Raw genomic sequence first — 21,197 nt, 5'->3', positions numbered from 1 at the left:
CATACAAGTTGTTAAAGGCAAAAACAAAGAGTCATATAAATATTCACCTATATTTTTCTTCAGAGTTTTTATAATTTTATTTTTTGTTATTAATCCATTTTGGAATTTATTTCAAACTAACATATGAGAAACCAAATTTTTAAGGTAATAGGTTTTTTGTGTTTATTAAAAATAGTAAGAGGTTTTCTGTGTTTATTAAAAATAGTGAAGATATTAGTTACTTCAGTTTTATTGAACAAAGACATGGTAGGATTTCCCCCAAATACCCTGTGTATGTAGCTCTGTCTTGAGGAACAAGTCGACTTGCGTGACCGGAGCAGGGAGCCCACAAAGTGCTCCAAATGTCCTTTTATTCATTAACCACAAATGATTCACACAAATATGTGAACATAACACTTTTATGATAGCTTATGCCCAAGGCGCCTCTGTACATATTCAGATCGGATGTTCTAATCGTCGATTTATTCATGGTTGATTACTCATGAAGAGAGCAAGTTTCAGTCCACCAAATATTAACCCTGCTGCTTGGTCTCTTCCTACTTTTGTCACGTGATCTTTCCCCAAATGTAGGACTCTCCCAGACAGAGTCAACCCATCTCTCCGCTAAGACAGGAAGAGACCCAGTGGAGCTGAGTAAAAAGCTTTCCTTGGTGAACCATCACTGTCCTTGGAAGCTAAAGGGCAGCACAACAAACTGTGTTTTTCTTTCTTTGAAAGGTACTGTCTGTTGATAGAGGTGAAGGTTTCCAGTCATTTCTTACTGACGTTAGGAAACCGGGAACTGAGAACTTGCTTAGAATGGCTCACAGGTTTTTGGAGAGAAGACGTATGACTGATTTCCTCTCAGTAAGTCTTGCCTAAAGAGATCACGACTAATAAGAAAAAACAGCTGTGAACTTAGCAACGCTATGAGTAGGCAGGAGTAAAGACCCTTGAGAACCTCCAGGTTGGTTCTCCAACCAATTCTCCAACACCAAGTGTCCAAATCTTCAACTCAACTTTGTACTAACTACCCAGCGTTAGCTCAGCTCTCACAAGTTAAAGGGCTCAGCCCCACGAGACTGCCCCCGGAGGGGTAACTCCAGCTGCTAACGGGGTGCCCAGGATGCCTGTATTTCCACCCCGCTTCCTACAAACTCAGCGTTCCCACAGCCCACCCTACATTTGATAATTGGCGAGAATGACAAACGCAGGAAGGCACCCTACGTACAATCACTGGTTTGTTACAAAGAATATAACTGCATAGCCAAGGTATGGGGGAGGGGCACACAGCTTCCTAACCTCTCGGGGCACCACCCTCCCAGAACCTCCATGTGTTCACCAACCTGGAGTCCCCCGGACCCCACCGTTGAGGGTTTTATGTGAGCATAATGGATTCATCATCGGCCATGTGATGGAACTCGGTCTCCAGCCCCTTTTCCTTCCGCAGAGGTCTGTGGGTGGACCTGAAACTTCCAACCCTCCAATCACCCTGGTTTTAGGAGCTCTGTGCCAGGGACTGGGAACAAAGACCAAATGCATGATTTTTTATTATATCACAAACCTCAGCGAAAATAACCTCTTCGGGAGCCTGGAAAAGGGTGGGGTGACTAGTGAGGAGTCCAGCACTAAGGGAGCTCCACGCTGGATGTCAAAGGCAAAGCACATGACAGAATCCCACCTTTAAGGACCGTGAATCCAGCCACAAAACAAAAGTGACCACAGGGCCACGGTGGCTGTCCCTATGTCCCCTGGTGTAGCGGCCAGTCATGCCACGGTCTCCATCCTCTTTACGGCGTGGTCCTGTATGGACGACAGTCTGCGACAGTCAGTCGGAAATGCACTATCTCGTCAGCATGATTTTTAGGATTTTCATTTCTCAGAAAAGTTATCAACCCTTTAAGGATCAGAAAGATTGTTTTAAGACTGGTCTTTCCCCTAGAGGCCTTTAAGGGGTCTTGCCAGGGGGCTTCCCTGGTGGCGCATTGGTTAAGAATACACCTGCCAATGCAGGCGACACGGGTTCGAGCCCTGTTCTGGGAAGATCCCACATGCCGCGGAGCGACTAAGCCCGTGCGCCACAATTACTGAGCCCGCAAGCCACAACTACTGAAGCCCACACGGCTAGAGCCCATGCTCCGCAACAAGAGAAGCCACCGCAATGAGAAGCCCGCGCACCGCAAGGAAGAGTAGCCCCGGCTCCCCGCAACTAGAGAAAGCCTGTGCACAGCAACGAAGACCCAACGCAGCCATAAATAAATAAATAAAAGGGTTTTGCCAGATATTTGATCCAGACGAGCCGGAGGCGTCCACATAACACATACATGCCTGGGAGGCAGAAAGGGCTGCAGGGAGAGATTTAATTCTTCTGTTGTTCTTACGATTTCCGTGGACACTTCTGCCACGCACAAATTGGTGAGATCGTTACATAAGGGAAAGCGCTCTATTTTTAATTATTCTGGGAGACAAAAAAGAAAAAAAAGCGTTACAGCAATAATCATCAGCAAATGCATTTCCGCTCGGTTCTCTCTGCACTGATCTGCGGAGCAGTGACACGCCCCATTGTGCAGTAACGTGCGCCTAGAAGCCAAACACTGCCTCGTGCTTGAGGCAGTTTCCTCTTTCTTTTTTTTTTTAAATTGAGTTACAGCTGATTTACAACGTTGTGTTAGTTTCTGGTGTTCAGTCATACGTATTCTTTTTCATAATAGGTTACTACAGGACATTGAATATGGTTCCCTGTGTACAGTAGTACATTGTTGTTTATCTATTTTTTATACAGTAGTGTATATTTGCTAAACCCTCCTTTTTTTTTTTTTTTTTTTTTTTTTTTTGCTGTACGCGGGCCTCTCACTGATGTGGCCTCTCCCGTTGCGGAGCACAGGCTCTGGACGCGCAGGCTCAGCGGCCATGGCTCACGGGTCCAGCCGCTCCCCGGCATGTGGGATCCTCCCGGACCGGGGCACGAACCCGTGTCCCCTGCATCGGAAGGCGGACTCTCAGCCACTGCGCCACCAGGGAAGCCCAATCCCTCCTTTTTGAAAGCTTAATTTAACGAACCCTTTGAATGTTGACTTTGGCCCAGATGCTGGGGATGTAAAAATGAAAATAAATAAATAAATAAAAAATAAAAGAAATTTGCCCCAGTATGATCTCACATTACGAGTGGCAATGACTCCTGCTTCTAACACTCCTTCCGTAGGGGCTGTGAGAAGCTTCCTTACTCTGTGTCCTGTGGGGATCAAGGTAGGACCCTCCTCCCACGGGTCCTGTAGAGAAGATTAACTACGTCTATGCATCTCTGGCCCCGAGGGCAATGCCTGGGACAGGATAGGGCCCGGTGAGGTCTCCGGAGTCTAAGCCCAGACACCCTGCCTTCCACGAGGGTCCTCACTGCCACCCCAGTCCCACACGAGTGCCTTTTCCTCCCAATCCCGCTGTATTCCTCTACACCTGCCGTGGCACAGTTCTCATCATTCTGTCCCGAAAAGCTTTCTTCCTAAAGCCAGGTGCAGGGACTCTCTCACCGTCCCCAACCTGCCCGTTTATTTTATAGACATTTCTCTATTTCATGAACTATTTAATGTGGTTCTTTGTTCATCCCTAACTTCTTTTTAAAAGGATTACAATTTGCCTCTTGCAGAGACAACGGCCCAAACTCCAACTTGTTAATACTTTCAAACACCCTGTGAAAATGCAGGGATCAGGGTTTCATGGCAGCGGCCAACGTATGTTAATTTGCCTTCCAGGCATAGCGACCATAACACAGTTTGAGAAGGTGGCCCTCAGCTCATGGTGTGTTCCTCTGTGTATTATCCCAGCATGCGTGGTTTAATATTACTTAGACCTATTCTCTTTCTTTTTTTAAAAAAAAGACAAAATGTAGAGGTATTGCCTGCCAAGTCAGTTGATTTATTGACAAAACGGGTCCTCAGTAATGCTATATACTTCAAAGGAAAGCAGTTCAAGCAGTTTGATAAAAAGTATATTGGGGAAAAGCTTTTTAAGTTAGCAAGACAAGGCTATGCCTACCTGTGCAGGAACTGTCTTGAGACATTGCGATCCTGTTACGGGCTGAATGGTGTCCCTTCCAATCCTGTGGGGATCAAGGTAGGTGCGCTGGTTTCTGATTGCGGTGGCTTCCCTTGTTGCGGAGCACGTGCTGTAGGCACGTGGGCTCAGAAGTTGTGGCCCATGGGGTTAGTTGCTCTGCGGCATGTGGGATCTCCCCAGACCAGGGCTCGAACCTGTGTCTCCTGCATTGCCAGGCGGATTATTAACCACTGCACCACCAGGGAAGCACCCTCATTTCTCTTTTAACTATAGTAAATACAGCACTTGGTATACAAAAATTACTTTTTAAGTTTAAAATGTTTCCATGCTCATGGACTATTATAAATTTTGTTTATGTTTAGAGACTGAATCTCTAATAAAAGAGCTTGTTATCTAGAGTGCACTCCAACATGGAGATAATGTGCTCCTAATAATCCCATTGAACATACTTACAAAACACCACTGTGAGACCTCAACCCCACCAAGCTTCAAGTTGATCAAAAGTATAATAATTCACTTATTTAATTTCTTAAACTGAATCGGAAAACAAGCGAATTCAAAATTACTTTTGAAGAGAGGAAAAAAAATCAAGATTTTTGTGAATGTTCTCGGTGTCCAATAATCAGCAATTTGAAGGTGGGGACAAGTCTGAGAGGAGCTCACGTCCACTTTCAGGCTGTGTGAGCAGGATGAATAATTCGATCATGAGGAAACCCCTTAGAGACCGACACTCCGCTTATGCTTGTAGGGCGAGCCAGCCAGGAGGACTTGGAGGGAAGCAGTGTTGGTGGCATCCACACATTCCCCTGAGGGGAGGGGGTGAAGAGGTGGTGCCTCTAGGACTTCAGGTTGGAAGAAAGGGGTGCCCGCTGTGTGTTCACGGGGTGACGCTCTCCTTGTGGCCCTAGACTGGTCCGCTGACGAGGGACGGGGTGGGTGTGCTCACTCTCACGTGTGTCCTATTTAGAATCAGATTCACCTTGAACGACTCTGTCCTTATAGCTCCTTCTTTCGTTAATTCACCTTGTTTTGAGCATCTGATTTTTGCTTTTTCCAGTTCCTTTTCTAGAAGTCTATTTTGCTCTGGGGAGCACAGCCAGGAGTGCTCAGCTTTTCACATGGTGACCTGGTGTTTCAGACGACCCGGACTCAAGGCTGGCAGTTCTTCAAGACGAGTCTAGGTCTTCATACTCTTATAAGAATGCTAAATTCATTAGTCTGTACCATCACTGAATGCAACAAGTGCGTGGCAAGCTTGTCTCCCCTGTAACCTGTTTTATCCGACTAGAAACTTCTGAACAAAATCAAGAGGACTGTAAAATTCCAGCTACTACTGCACAGCACTCCCAACCCTGGGGGACACTCAGGGGACAGGGTCTGTCCTCACGTCTTCAGGCCACCCTGCCAGGGCTGGCCAAGCCCCTTAAGGACCAGCCTTCGCCCCGATTCCTGCACGCTGTTGTCATGGCTGCATCTGCCACACAGCATTCCGGCCGGGGACCAGCCTCCTGTATGTCACAGGAGGTCGTGGAGAGGACGTGACCACTGGTTGACCATCGAGCTGGACCCGGGCAATGGGAGGCTCCTCACTCCCTCCCGTCTTTGGGATGTACATCTGCCCACAGTTCCTGCACTAGGAGCCTCTTCAACGACTTCTCAACTTGACTTTGCAACTATAATTACAACAACTTACCAGGCATTTTGAGCTATGTTAATCTGGCAGATGACTTGACATTACTTCTTTTGCTTTATTGTGAAATACAATGCACAGGTCATAAGGTTAATTGAACAGTTAATTATAAAGCATGCACCGTGTGACCCAGGTCAAGACAGCAAGTCTGCCGTGCACAGGAACCTGCCTCTGCTCCATGTGACTCCCCCTGGTCACAGCCCCTTCCTCTTGTCTCCCCACAGGTAACAACTCTTCTAACTTTGCGAAAATTTCCTTGCTTTTCTCTGTGGTTTTACCCTTCTGCTCTATTCCTAAGCAGTAGTTTGCTTCAGCCTGATTTTGAGATTTCCATAAATGAACTAAAGTTGAAACGTCGTCTTCTGAATCCGGCTTCTCTTGCTCAACTTATGATTTGTAGCTTCATCCATGCTGTGAATGCAGCAACAATGTGTCCATGTTCGTTACTATATAGTATTCCATTGGATGGATATATCACAATTTATGTCCCCATTCTGCTGTTGCTGATTTTTGGGGCTCACCGAGAAAGGTACCTCCAGCATTCCTATAGATGTCGGGATGTAAAATGGGAATGCGCTTCTCTAGGAGAAGGTTGCTGGGTCAACATTCTTAAACAACTGAACGTGAATAATGATTACCAAACTATTTTGCAAAGTACTTTTCCCAGTTTGTAATCCCCCCAGGGGTGAGAGAAGCCCAGTGGGTCTGCGTTCTTGGCAACACTTTGAATTGCAGAATTTTCAAAGTTTTTGGCAATGTGAGTGGGAGAGATCTCATTATGTTTTAAGCTTGTAAGTTTGTATTTAACACCTTTTTTGCATGTATAAGCCATTTCGATTTCCTCTTTTAAAGTGTTTATTCAAATTGTTTGCTTGGGGTTTTTTAATGTGTTTTTAATGTGCTTTGTAAAAGTTATACACAAACACGATAACCGTCTGTCCATTGTATGCCTTTCAATTCTCTTTCGGTTGTGTGGCTTGTCTTTTTAACTGTCTTAATGTTGTCTTGGGAATAAAGAGAAATGATTATTTTTAAAGTAGTAGATGTATTAGTCACTCCCTTTATAGTAAATGCTTTCTTTTTCTTCTTTAAAAAGTTCTTCCCTACCCCAAACTCATGGAAAATTCGCCTACATTTTCTTCTAAAATTTATTTCATTTTATTTTTCATATTGCTGTCATAGATCTTAAATACCCTTGGCATTGATTTTTAGGTACAGTGTGAGGTAAGGAATATTTTCCTTCCTTTCTTTCTTTCCCTCTTTCTTCCTTCCTTCCTTCCTTTCTTTTTCTTTCTTTCTTTCTTTTTTTCTGTCTGTCTTTCTTTCTTTCTTTCTCTCTTTCTTTCTTTCCTCCCTCCATCCCTCCTTCCCTCCCTCCCTCCCTCCTTCCTTCTCTCTCTCTCCTCATCTTTCCTTCTTTAATTTTTTTCATATATTCAATTGCTGCTACCTTTTGAAAGTATTCTATCGTCTCCCCACTGATGCCTCGTCACCCGTCATGCGTCAAATGTCAGTACCTGCAAAGATCTGTTTCAGCCTGCCTAGCTTCACACACACGCAAGTGCACACACACACACAAACGCACACCCTTTCTTTGGAATAGTTATTGGGATTGGGATTGATTCAAAAAATCAGTCAGAGAAAAAGGACTATCATTACAATATTGAGTTCCACTCAATGAACGCGATATATTCATTCCGTTAGATTTTTAAACATTTCTTTTAATAATGTTAAATTTTTTTTGTATAGAGGTTTTGCATATATTTTATTAGCTATATTTCCAGGTACTTGATTTTTTTGATGCTATTTTAAGTGGTACTTTTCTTTTAATTTCATTTTCTGTTTGTTGCTAGAAATACTGGTATTTAGTCATTATCTTGCTAAACATGAGTAGTGAATCTAAGTACAGAGTTGGATAAAGTGATTAGTGCACTCATGCCAATGGTCATATAGAGAACACTGCCCGTAATGGATTTAGGATGTATCTGAACACAAGGGGTATTTACACAAATTGACCATATACTGGGTCATTAAGCAAGTGTCAAAACACTTCTCACCATTGAAGTAATATAGAGATCATGTTCCCTAACCACAATACAATTACCCTTGAGGTCAGTAACAGAAGGACGATTAGTTCTCAAACATCTGTTGGTGCCGGTCTGGCGTTTTCTCCTTGCCATGGATTCTACGAACCTACCTGTGGATCTTTGAAAAATTTATTCGGCACCACCTTTGCCATTGGGCGCCTTGAACCAAGGACTGACGTGTCCCCACATGAGAGAGTAGACAGGACGCTTCTTACCTGGACTGGGGGGTTTGAGTGTGGCTGGGTGTAGGAGAACAGGAAGGGCAGGGGCTCACTAGGTCCTCTGAGTCCCTCGGGCACACCCAGCACAGTTAGGGGAGTGGAGATGCTGGGTGGCAGAGGGCCCCGACCAGCTTCAAGCTGACTAATCCTGGTCGGAGGGTAGGGGTGGGAGGGGAAAGACAGGAAATGATTACCGATGCTCAGTGTGTTTTCTTGCTACTTTGTACTGATTTCTGTTAACGTATAACATACATGCAGCAAAGCACACAAGTTATGTGTACAAGTCAGTGCATTATCCCCAAATCCATACCCCTGCGTGACCACCCGTCAAGACATGGCAGGTAGGCAGCCTCCCAGAAGCCCTCCTCTGCCCAAGCCACTCCCACTCACAGCCCTTGTGTTAGGAATGAACTGGGGATTTGCTCTAATCCGGCCTCCCAAGGCAGCTGACGTGGACGTGAGTGTCATGAAGGAGGTTTATAGGCACAGATCTCCAGTGACAGGAGTCACACGATGACACGCCACATTGCGTGGGACCTGGGAGGCACCCAGGTGGGCCAGCAAGCGGAGGAGGAGAGGGCAGAGGTGGTGGGGCCTTTACCGGGGCCTTTATTTGGGCTCTTGCAGGAAGGAACAGGCAGGACACGGTAGGTGCACTAGGTGAGCTTGGGGCTGGACTGCATAGTTTGGGTCATTTTGGTGGGCTCGGGCTGCGCGGGTGGGCTCTAGCTGCCTGGTGCTGGGGTGGGTTAGGGCCGGTGGGACTTTGATGAAGGGGAGAATTGAGAGTGAGGGCACTGAGCTCCTTGGTTTGTGTGTCAAGGTGCGCTTGCAGCGGAGTCGTTCCCCATCTCTGGGAACCCACCGGCCCTGGGCTCGCAGTCTCTCCAGGATCAAGGTCCCAGATGCCAAGCATCAAGGACAATGTAGTCAGCGCAATCCGCCTTCCTCCCAAGGGTGCCCTTCTCTCCTGACCTCTAACCCCACGGGCTGGTTCTGCGCTTCTGAACTCTGTGTAACTCACACCGCTGCGTGCGCGTTTTCCTTTCACGGTGCGCTTGGAGATGCAGCCAAGTTGCTGTGCGTTGCCGCGGTTTGTTCATTTCTGCTGTTGTACGCTGTTCTGCTGTATGACTTGTCCATTCTTCTGCTTGGACCTGACTCAAATCCCGCTGCGATGAACATGCTCGCGCATGTCTCTGGGTGCCCGCCCTCACGTGCATTCATTCGGTTGGGTTTGTCCCAGGGGACGAAATCGCTGATCTAGCCAGGGTACCACACCTTCGAGCTGAGCAGATACGCCCAACATTGCCCACACGGGCCGTGCCATCCTGCATGTCCGAGAATCTCTGTGTGACCTCGGTCAGGGGCCGTTTACACTCTGAAGCCGCAAGAGCGCACAGAGTGGTTACTCTGCCTCGACCTTGCACAGCACGCGGATTGATGGATGATTGGTGTATAAAGTCCCTTCTGTCCGAACCTTACACAGTACATGTATTGACTTAGGAAGCGGTTTCATTTCATATTTGACTCAGGTTACTAACTGCAGGTGAGTACAAATACAAAACGTCAGGAGAAAGAAAGAAAATTCAGAACCCGTGTTTCCTTGGTTTACGTGTCTGGGATTTTAATTTTACAGCGCAGCCTCTTTCTCTCGGCTTCCTCACACAGCCCTCTTGCTAGAAGCTGATGAGGGGTCTCTAGCTCTCTGAGACATGGTGGAGACGTTAGCGGTTTTATCAAACCACTCAACTTAACTATGACTGGCTTTCAATAAATGTTGGTTTCTTTATTCCAATCAGCTGTGAAGCACAATACAATCTCAGTTATTAAGATATAGTTTAAAAAAACTATAGAGAGTATTTTTATCTCTCATTACTGGGTCTTCTCTGGCCCTTATAAACAAATTCTCAGAGTCAAAAAGATCTACAAACCCATTTACATTGTATTATCCATACTAATTGAAAAATAGGATTTTTCCTTTGTCCCCTTTTCATGTTGAGATTTGCAAAAAAGCACGGGAGAAGTTTCAAGAATGCAGAATTATTACATACCCTCAAGTACTATCAATTTTGATGACATTCCATATGCAGGCATTTAAAGGGGGGAAGAAAAGACCTCACAGAAACAGCTACTGCTTTTCTTCTTCATCGATAGTCATTCTACTTTAACATTACGTATAGGGGAAAAAGTGGTCAGTTTACATTTTAGTATAATGGGTGAGAGATACTTTATTCGCACGGATGGGCGATCTCATGGTGTGCCTCGGTATGTGCGTTGACCCAGCCTGCTGGGCTCAGCACTTGCCAGGGGAGTCTTGGGGCTGGACTCATGGCTTCCTGAGGGACACAGACATCAAGGATGCTGTTTGGAACTGATTCTATCTCACCCTAGAGGCCCCTCCCCCCCCACACACCCCCAGCCCCCAGCAAGCCGGAGTTTGGAGTGTTTGGATAAGATTCCAAAGAGGCTGGTTTGCCCTCTAAGAGCCGGCACCTTGTCATCTCGGTCATTCACACCTTAGTAGGAAATAGCCCATCAGGTCCTTTCCGGAGAGCTGAGTTTGCCTGGAACTCAGAGAGGTGCTGGGCCCCCAGGAGCGCGCTGCCTGGAGCCGCGCTGGCCCGTCCTGTGCCCCGCCCAGCCGCAGCCCCAAATCCTAGGCGGTGCATCATCCTGGGGCGGGGCCGCCCCGCCCACCCGCGCCGCCCCGCCTTCCGGGGACACTCCCTTCCGCCTATAAGGGCCGCGCTCTGCGCTCTGCCCAGACCACGCACCTCGCCCAGACAGCCCAGCAGCGGGTAAGGCCGGGTAGCGATCTGGGCCGGGCGGGAGAGGCTCCGATCCGCGAGCACCCCTCGGGGTCCCGCGTCCGGTGGTCACCCCGCGCCGCCGTGCGCTCCGCGGGGTGCCCGCGTCCGGTGGTCACCGCGCCCCGTCGTGCGCCCCGCGGGGTCCCCGCGTCCGGTGGGCACCCCGCCCCGCCGTGCGCCTCGCGGGGTCCCTGAGCCCGGTGGTTACCGCCACCTGCCCTGCGCCCCACCCGGGGTCCCCGGCGCTGCGTCCCGGGAGACCAAACCGGGCGGCCTGCGGCAGACGGAGGTCGTTCCCTGGGGCCTGAAGGCGGAAGCGGAAGCCGAAGCCGGAGTCCAGAATGTTTCTCTCTCTGTGACGGTTTCCAGGCAGCCCCGGCGGAGCGGCTTCTCCTTTCTGCGGCTGGAGGCAGGGAAGGGAGGCCAGTGCGATCCTAGAGATTATTTATCAGCAGCAACAGTAATAATTCAACTTAGCACTTACACGCTGGGCAGCCAGCACGACTGTTCCTCTTCCTCGATTGTATGTGGGCTGAGAGTCGAGGTCAGGTGGGGAGAGTGCTTGGCTGAGCTGAGCGCAAGGCCAGGTGCTTCACCTGCAGCCCCTCCGTGCCCGCGGGAGTGACAGAGGATACTTGTCACCTTCTCCTTGTCGGGCTGCCCTACCTGACCCCGGGGCCTGTGTTGGCTTCCCACTCTCAGATCCTTCACCAGCTGTGAGACTGGGGACCTCTCTAAACACCAGCAAGTGAATCTCAAAAACGAGGATACTTCTGTCTCTTTTGCGGGAATTTGCTTTAATGAGTAGCAGGTAGCTATGACTTTCTAATAGAAACATTCTTTTTCAGGTAAAAGTGGGCAGTGGATTCATGGCTCAAATGAATCAGAGACTTGAACGGAGGGTGGGAAGTGTGCGCTCCCACGTGTGGTAGGGAAGGGCCCAGATGCACCTGTCTGCACGGCCAGGGCCCTTTAGGACACGGAGTCCTGATCCCGTGTCACTGCTGAAGCCTTGGCCAGTCGCCCCAAGCTCCCACAGTTGTGCACATGGAGTGTTCTTGCCCTCCGCGAGAGAGAGACAGAGAGAGACAGAGAGGGAGAGAGAAAGTACAAGTTCGTTGCAGGGTATTTCAAGGTGGCTGGCGTGAGTTGAGGAGGAGATGGGGAAGTGGCGTTGCCGATTGGCTGGTGTGGCAGGGGGCAGCTCAGGGCTCTGCTCTGTGTTGCAGCCTCACCATGGAGCAGTTGAGCGCGGCAAACACCCGCTTCGCCTTGGACCTGTTCCGCGCCCTGAACAAGAGCGATCCTGCCGGCAACATCTTCATCTCCCCCTTCAGCATTTCATCAGCGCTGGCCATGGTCTTTCTGGGGACCAGAGGCAATACCGCAGCGCAGATGTCCAAGGTGAGCAGAAACTAGCTCTCCCAGGTGGTGCCTACCGCACAGACCGTACCAGAAAGTTGTGCCTTTGAGCTCTTGCAGCGCGTTTGTACAAAACTGTGTTTCGGTGTTCAGCATTGTGTGTTATATTATACATTATACTTCATGAAGTCAGACTTTCAGAAAAAGCCCCAGGAAAAATCCACTGGGATGCAGGCTGTCATTCATGACCCAGTCTTTACTGAGCACTTGCGATGTGCCAGGCTCTGCTTTTAGTGGGACTGAGGACGGAGCAGGAAGAAAGCCGACAACCCCCTGCCGTGGGCTGCTTCCGTTCCCGCAAGGAGTCTGCAGGGCTTTCCTGTAAGCCACGCCCTCCCCCGCCCAGGACTGTCCAGTTTCCGCTTTGCCTGTGATACTCAGCGACTCCCGTAATGTCGGCTGTGTCTTGATACTTTTGAGCATAATGACACCTAGTCGAGAAGTCAAGGGGACACGAGAGCCTGTGAGTCCGTGTTCCTACCCCTGGGCCTGGCACCAGGTGTGCCCTGGTGGGCTGTGACCCCTGTTCCCGTGTGAGCAGTAGGGCCCTGCAGGGAGAGGGGGCGGGGATGCTGAGGGTCCTGCCTGTCCTTGGTGGGTGTGGAGGGCACCTGTGTGCGGGGCGTGCTTTATGCTGAGTGGGGAACTCTGGCTTTCCTTGAAAAGAGGGGTGAAAGTGAAGGTCTTTCTAACACACGGGTCACAGATTACGCTGCACTTAGAGCCAGGGAAGGTCCAGCCCGGATTCACGTTTATGGGCCTGTTCCAGCTGCAAAGCTGCTATTTCTGTACTTTAGGAAAAACCAACCTTTTTCATCACTGCAGATACAAAAGCGTTTGAAAGTTTTTAAAAATCCACTTTAAAAAGAACCCCGGTTCTAGTCATTGTTAGTCGTCCCCTGCAAGGTAAGCTGAGCTTGTGTTTTGAGGCTTTCCAGGAACTTTATAAGCTCAGAAAAGAACAGTCTTAAGTTTTTACCCCCGTTTCCAGTAAAGAGATCCGTCACAGCACCCCCACGCACATTCCACATCTCAGTGAGTAAGTGGCCTTTGTACACGGTGGCGGTTCTTCCTTGTGCCTTAAAAGCAAGGAACCAGCCCAGGCCTCATAAAACCAGAAAGGGCCTCTAGATGTAACTGATGTATGGGAATTCAACTTTGCCCCATGTTAAGTTTAAGGAAATTATTTTTAAGTAAGTGAGTTACTGATGCCAGTACTGCAAGGAAAAAAAATAAAAACCTCTCAATCTGTACCATCTCTGTGTTCTTACATAGCTGATGATTCTTATCTTTACTGTTTATTTCTGAGAACTTTCAGTAAAATTATATTTTTATAGCATATACATATGAACTTATCACTTCTGATTTTTGGGGAAAAAAGCAGACTTGTGTAAATATTTAGCTTGTTAACCACTCCTATTTGTGGAACTCTAATTATACCAAAAAAGTGATGGGAAAACGGTTTCCAATGTCCGTATTATGTTTCACCAAGACATACATTTTGAATTTTCTATTACTTGTTCTCCAATGAAAAATGGAATATGAAGATGGCTGGGGATCATCGATAATTAGTAATATTAATTTCAATTGATGGAAGCAAATGCCAAGGAACCAGCTTATAATTTCAAAAGAAATGGTTATAGAAATAATGTGTTCTTTCTTTTAGGCTCTCTATTTCAAAGGGGTTGAAGAGATTCATTCGGGATTTCAGAGTTTGAATGCTGATATCAACAAACATGGAGCTCCCTACATTCTGAAACTTGCTAACAGGTTATATGGAGAGAAAAGCTATGATTTCCTCCCTGTAAGTACTTTGCTCTTCATGTTCCAAAACTCACTAGACAATGCAGACTCTTTTCCAGCACAATCAAGTCACAGAAGTCAGCTTTAAGTTTTATAAACATTCAGCAAAATCATCCAGAATGAAAACACGACAGACAGTTTTCCCAGAAATGGATGTGATTTCATTTTCTAGTCTCCACAGTGAAAAGATTGACCCTGGCTGTTTTGCTAAAGCAAGAGTGAATTCCATGATTCACTTTCAAGTACAATCAGTATTTGCTTGTTTATGAAAATGTTAGTCAAGGGGTAGAAAAGAATTGGTAAATTTTGTTTTATTTTATTTGGGCTGTGCCGCGTGGCATGTGGGATCTTAGTTCCCTGACCAGGGGTTGAACCCCTGCCCCCTGCAGTGGAAGCACAGAGTCTTAACCACGGGAGCGCCAGGGAAGTCCCCAGGAGTTGATAAATTTTATACAACACTGAAACTACTCAACTGTACACTTAAAAGTGCTTAAGGACGTCAATGGAATGCTGTGTGTTTTTCACTATACTAAAAAATGTAGAAGGGTTAGAATTTTTTTGTTACAATGAAATATGCCTTTTGGGACAATTTCTGTTGCTTTTAAGGATTTTACAAAACCATTTCTGTATGGAGTAGGAGTTACTCACATTTCCTTTTTCTTTCCTTAAACAGGAGTTCTTAGCTTCAACTCAGAAAATGTACGGTGCTGAACTGGCCAGTGTGGATTTTCTGCAGGCCGCCGAAGACGCAAGGAAGACCATAAACGAGTGGGTCAGAGGGCAGACGGAAGGTGAGCGAGGGCAGCCCTGATCGTACACACTGATGCTTCCTTTCGTCCACCCGCCTGGACCTTGCAGGTGACTCCCTCTCCCCTTCCCTAGCTCCTCAGCCTGACCCTGGGGTCCACCTTGCACTGCCCAACTGCCCAGGGCCAGACAGGGCCAGGCCTTCCTTTCTTCTTTCTTCCTTCTTTCCTTCCTTCCTTCCTTTCTTTTTTCTTTCTTTCCTTCCTTCCTTCCGTTTTAAATAAATTTGTTTATTTTATATATTTATTTTTGGCTGCGTTGGGTCTTCGTTGCTGCGCGCAGGCTTTCTCTACTTGAGGTGAGTGGGGGCTACTCTTCGTTGAGGTGCGTGGGCTTCTCATTGCGGTGGCTTCTCTTGTTGCAGAGCACGGGCTCTAGGCGGGCGAGCTCAGTAGTTGTGGCGCACGGGCTTAGTTGCTCCGTGGCATGTGGGATCTTTCCGGACCAGGGCTCGAACCCTTAGTCCCCTGCATTGGCAGGCGGATTCTTAACCACTGCACCACGGAGGGATGTCCCCAGAGAGCTTTCAAATGTAGGAATTCCTCAAAGTGGAAATGTAAACATGATTTAACTGAAGATGCTAAATGTTTTCTACCCATAAGTTCCCCAAACTACATTTTAAAATGAAAACTAACATTGAACGAAGACTGAAAGAGATGAAAATCTTGTGAATCAATATTTACAAGCTACTGTGGTCATAAATACTTTTCGCCAACATCTTGTCTAAGACACCAGGGTCGGGAGGTGGGGCTGCGTCTCCTCAGGCTCTCTTTCTGGTTTGTGTTACTGTCGTAGTCACGGAACGGTTGAGGCACCCACAGGACACCTGTGTTCCTTCCATCAGGGACTGTCACGGCCATGCCACATCATGAGTGGGGCCTGTGTTTCAGGGGAGGAACTGTCCTACCTTTTGAATATTTGTTAAAAGCTTTCCTGTGAGAGTCAGGCATCTAACTTGGAAGATTTGAAGAAGGGAGCTATTTATTAGTGACAAAACATTTTGGTTAAGAAATTGTTCTTTTCCTGAAAAAGAATGGCCAGTCACAAAATGAGGCCACTACTCATCCCACGTTCCAGAAAAGACGAGTTTTCCTGGTTTTAGCCTTTAAACAATTGACTTGTTTTGAAGCATCGGCCCTTTGGGGGCAGATTGTGTCCCCCTGATCTGCCCCTCGAGCTGGTTTATTTAAAGTAGAAGCACCCCGGGGGCTTGGCTGACTTAGTACCATGTTAAAGGAAATTAAATAGAAGGAAGAATTTGAGTGGCATTTCACTGCTAAGCAAAGGTCAGTTCAAATGTGGAATTCTGATAGGTGGATTTTTAAAAAGCTAACTTTGTCTTTTTAGGGAAAATTCCAGAGCTGTTGGCCTCAGGTGGGGTTGATAGCACGACTAAGCTGGTGCTGGTGAATGCCATCTATTTCAAGGGAAACTGGCAGGAGAAATTCATGATGGAGGCCACAGAAGATGCAGCTTTCAGACTGAATAAGGTGAGGGCAGGTGACCTTCTAGATGACTGTGCACTCTAAAGCCACGCTGAGAACAATGTTAGTGATCTGTGTCTTAATTGTTTAGAAAGACACAAAACTAGTGAAAATGATGTATCAGAAGAAGAGGTTTCCGCTTGGCTACATCGAGGACCTTAAGTGCCGGGTGCTGGAACTGCCCTACGAGGGAAAGGACCTCAGCATGGTCATCCTGCTGCCGGATGACATCCTGGACGAGTCCACGGGGCTGAGGAAGGTGCGCCTCCCCACCCCGAGTGATGCGCGGACCCTGTGTGTGTGTGTGTGTGTGTGTGTGTGTGTGTGTCAGGTATAGGGGCTTGTTCTTTGTTTAGTGGGGTGACCCGGTGTTCCTTCCCAGTTTCCCATCACTCCTTTGTAAATTAGCCCATCCACGTGTGCCAGTGCGAAGCTCCACATTTATTTATTTATGTTTATAGAGACTTTTATTATTGAGGTATAATGACATGTAACATTATGTTAGTTTCAGGAGTACAACATAATGATTCTATAACTGCATATGATGTGAAAGGGTTACCATAATAAGTCTAGTTAACATCCATCACCACACAGTTATAATTTTTTTTCTTGTGATGAGAACTTTTTTTTTCCTGTGCATATAATTTTATTTTATTTATTTTTTTATTGTACGTTTTTTAATATCATTATTGCAGTATAATTGCTTCATGTTGTGTTAGTTGCTGCTGTATAACAAAGTGAATCAGCTATACGTATACATATATCCCCATATCTCCTCCCTCTTGCGTCTCCCTTCCACCCTCCGTATCCCACCCCTCTACGTGGTCACAAAGCACCGAGCTGATCTCCCTGTGCTATGCAGCTGCTTCCCACTTGCTATCTAGTTTACGTTTGGTAGCGTATATGCCACGCTACCAAATGCCAGTCTCTCACTTCATCCCAGCTTACCCTTCCCCCTCCCCGAGTCCTCAGGTCCCTTCTCTAGTAGGTCTGCGTCTTTATTCCTGCCCTGCCCCTAGGTTCATCAGTACTGCTTTTTTAGATTCCATACATACGCCTTAGCATACGGTATTTGTGTTTCTCTCTCTGACTTATTTCACTCTGTATGACAGACTCTAGGTCCATGCACCTCATTACAGATAACTCAGTTTCGTTCCTTTTTATGGAAGCCCCACATTTAAATGTTCAGCTACTATCGGTGCACAACGTGGCGGGAACATCTAAGGTACAGACCGAGTGGAACGCTGGCCAGGGGCAGCTCGTGGAGACTCACTTAGATGAGCTTTGGAGGCCCGTGCCATAAATGGGGACTGTTTCATTAAAACAATTTTTTTAAATGAAAAACCCTCGACCATTATAGTTTCGCCATGTGCTGTAAAATCTGGTCGTTCTCACCCCAGTTCACGTAGGTTGTGCATTAAATGTCCAACTGCTACATGACAGGAAAAGATCCACGTGCCCCGTTAGTCTGAGAGATAAGCCCGCTGCCTAACCTGAACTTTGTCTGCGGTTTCTCTTATTGTAATTTAAAGGCAATCGTATCTCTTGCCAGGGCCAGGAAGAGGCAAAACTGTGAAGAGTGAGGTTTTGCTTCAGTGTCTCTGGCCTGTTGTGTGCTTTTCCCCTCCCCCACCCCTGACCAAACTTGCTGTTGGATGGTGTTTATATTAGCCATTTGCAGCTCTAGAGCATAAGTTAAAACCACTGTGTTCCTTCTTTCAATTGTATTTGCATACTTGTCCGTTCCTGATTATCAAAAAGAAAGTCTGGAATGACCAGCACCAGTAGAAAAGTGGAATGTGCGTCTGTTCCAGTGCAGTAGCAGTGATAATAGTAATGACAGTAGCTGATCTTACACAGCACTTGTGTAGGGTGACTCATTCAGCACTTACAGCGCTCCAAGTATGTGCTACTGTTATCCCATTTTAGATGAGGAACTAGGTCCATTTCTGTGTTTACCAATGAGCTACATCTATCAGAGATAACTTCCGCTGTGTGAGGTTCCCAGATAAACAGTGATCACTGGGGTTCAGAATAAACAGAATGAAATAATGGAAGAAAGCTTTAAAATACCCTCTTGCATCACGCGACCAATTAGGGCAATTTTAGCCAAGACGGCCCGTGACCCATGTGGCAGGGGCCTGGTGAGTCCTGGGTGGATGGGCCCTTGGTGGCTGGGAACGCAGCTCTGTTCATTATCACCAATAGCCAGAAAGAAATGAAATCCTCCAAATGGAATCTCTGTTGGTACAAAACATGAAGGAAGCTAGGGAGCCCGTTCATTCAAACAATGCTTCATTAACTTCCTTCTATAAAATGATTTCAGCTCTTGTTTTTGCCCATTCCGAATCCAGATTGAGCAACAGCTGACTTTGGAAAAGCTGCGTGAGTGGACCAGACCCGAGAATCTGGATCTCCTTGAGGTCAATGTCCAGCTGCCCAGGTTTAAGCTGGAGGAGAGCTACGAGCTCAGCACTCTGCTGGCCTCCCTGGGTATGCAGGATCTCTTCAGTAGCAAGGCTGACCTGTCCGGCATATCAGGAGCCGGAGGCCTCTCTGTATCGAAGGTGGTCCACAAGTCCTTCGTGGAGGTGAACGAGGAGGGCACAGAGGCGGCGGCTGCCACCTCGGTCGCCGTCAGCTACTGCATGCTGTTGACAGAGGAGTATTTCACCGCCGACCACCCGTTCATTTTCTTCATTCGGCACAATCCGTCCACTAACATCCTGTTCCTCGGCAGACTTTCCTCCCCATAGAGACTAGAAATACAAGGTCAGGCTTGGAGCAGTTTACCTGCCCTTTCAATGGTGACCATTTTCATAGATCTTTACCAGTATAACTGCTATCCAAAAATGAATCTTTAATCTCCTTTGTAAGCTCAGTCCTGTTGGCTGGTTACACCCATTAACTTGGCATGGGTATCTGTTCTTCTTTGTTTTTTTTTTCTGCGGTACGCGGGCCTCTCACTGTTGCGGCCTCTCCTGTTGCGGAGCATAGGCTCCGGACGCGCAGGCTCAGCGGCCATGGCTCACGGGCCCAGCCGCTCCCCGGCATGTGGGATCTTCCCGGACCGGGGCACGAACCCACGTCCCCTGCATCGGCAGGCGGACCCCCAACCACTGCGCCACCAGGGAAGCCCTCTTCTTTTTTTATGCTAAAAATATCCAGTGATTTCTTTTGAATGCATCAAGTTAAAAAAGCAAAGAAAAAATCAGATGTGTAGATTCTTGACAACGTAGAAATCTATGAAGTTGCTATACTTTCCTGAGAGCCGGGGGGAACACGGTCACTCTGTCATCTGTTTTATAGATAGACCTTTGGAAGCCGTAATATAGAGATACCCTGATTGTTGAAGGGCGGCTTAAAAACAGATATTCAATTGAAATACCGCAGAGCGCAGCAGTTAAGGGTCTGCGTTATGAAGACAGACTTGCCTTGGCAATGTCTCTGAGCCTGTGTTCTGCAGGATTTGTATCCCATTACAGCCCTCCAGGTGTCAAACTATCAAAGAGCCACCTGGTGATAACCTAACCCCTCCTTTTTTTCTGTTCTCCCTTTTCCTTCCTGATATGAGTTGGTGTGGGATCACAAGGAATCAAGCAGTAGGTGTCTCACCATGAAAGATGCCAAGAAATGACAAAAAGAAAAATTTCGTAGGAGATACTATTAAGCGAAGAGGTGGCGCAGAGATCTCATTGTTAACCGGCTTCTGCCATGTTTTCTGATAAAGGCTCTTGACGTCCATAGTATGGTAATGGTACGGCTTTATGCAACGCTGTGGTGGGAGATGGGGTGAGGCTGCACTCTGATTAATATAACCCTTCGTTAATGCACTCCTTGGAAGGGGGTGTGAAATGCTGCACCTCTGTGCTCCCATAAAGCTGGTGGGCTGGTTAATAAAGTTTCCTAAGATGCTGCAAACCAGACTGACCTCAGTCGTCTTCTTGTTTCTCCCTGATCTCAGACAAGCCAAGACTGCAAAAGGGGGTTCTTGGCCTGACCAGCGATCACGTCTGTCCTGATAGGGAGTGACTCCACAGCACAAAACAAAATTTCAGCAAATCTCATGTTGGCAAGCATTTCTTCCTTCTTTTTTCCTTAAGATACTTACTAGCACCTGCTATGTCCCAGGTCGTTTTAGCTACAGGGACAACAAGAAAAGCCACAGTCACTGCCTTCTGCTACGCTTTTTTTGTTGTTGTTTGTTTTGTTTGCAGCATGCGGGCCTCTCACCGTTGTGGCCTCTCCCATTGCGGAGCACAGGCTCCGGACACGCAGGCTCAGCGGCCATGGCTCACGGGCCCAGCCGCTCCGCGGCACGTGGGATCTTCCCGGACCGGGGCACGAACCTGTGTCCCCTGCATCGGCAGGCGGACTCTCAACCACTGCGCCACCAGGGAAGCCCTCCTCATCCTAAAATCTACTCAGTGATTTAGACTAAATCGTGTTAATTGAGTTACATGGGCTCCAAGCCCATCTGCTCAATCCTCCTTCTTGTATTTGAGGGAAGAGGCCCATGGACTACCAGTCAGTTGTTGAAATCAGAAAAACTAGTAAATTCAAGAGCAGAGACTAGATGCAATTCTTTCTTTCTTTCTTTTTTTTGGCCTCCCTGCATGCAGCAAATGGAATCTTGGCTCTCCACGCAGGGATTGAACCTGGGCCCTCAGCCGTGAGCGTGCGGAGGCCAAACCACTGGGCCACCAGGGAAGTCCCCCAGTTCATACTTTACGTGGAAAACGTCTGCTTCTCATAATGGTGAAGTAGGTAACTCAAACCTCTTAAGACCAACTGAAAAAGCAACCAAACAAAATTAGCATCAGCCCATAGGAGGAAGG

General features: G+C 47.4%; 1 protein-coding gene and 1 long non-coding RNA gene across 3 annotated transcripts; both read left to right on the top strand.

Annotated features, from left to right (window-relative positions):
- Nucleotides 1–2,794: 2,794 nt before the first annotated feature.
- On the top strand, nt 2,795–6,758 carry LOC137231482 (uncharacterized). Its single transcript, XR_010946571.1, has 2 exons — nt 2,795–3,319; nt 5,090–6,758. It is a non-coding gene; the product is annotated as an uncharacterized lncRNA (long non-coding RNA).
- Nucleotides 6,759–10,700: 3,942 nt separating this feature from the next.
- SERPINB1 (serpin family B member 1) lies at nt 10,701–20,280 on the top strand. 2 transcript variants are annotated; one of them, XM_067751850.1, is made up of 8 exons: nt 10,783–10,831; nt 11,546–11,654; nt 12,073–12,247; nt 13,932–14,069; nt 14,742–14,859; nt 16,223–16,365; nt 16,451–16,618; nt 18,714–20,280. In XM_067751850.1, exons 2-8 carry the CDS (start codon nt 11,644–11,646, stop codon nt 19,113–19,115), a joined length of 1,155 nt encoding a protein of 384 aa, XP_067607951.1. In that variant the 5' UTR covers nt 10,783–10,831; nt 11,546–11,643; the 3' UTR covers nt 19,116–20,280. The 2 variants fall into 2 exon arrangements, with proteins under 2 accessions (XP_067607952.1, XP_067607951.1); XM_067751851.1 differs by lacking the exon at nt 11,546–11,654 and having other exon boundaries at nt 10,701–10,831.
- The last annotated feature ends 917 nt before the right edge of the window (nt 20,281–21,197 follow it).

The sequence above is a fragment of the Pseudorca crassidens genome, chromosome 10 (assembly GCF_039906515.1).
Source record: "Pseudorca crassidens isolate mPseCra1 chromosome 10, mPseCra1.hap1, whole genome shotgun sequence".
Lineage (NCBI taxonomy): Eukaryota > Metazoa > Chordata > Mammalia > Artiodactyla > Delphinidae > Pseudorca > Pseudorca crassidens.
Note: the sequence above shows the minus strand (reverse complement) of the source record. Positions and strands in the feature narration are given on the sequence as shown.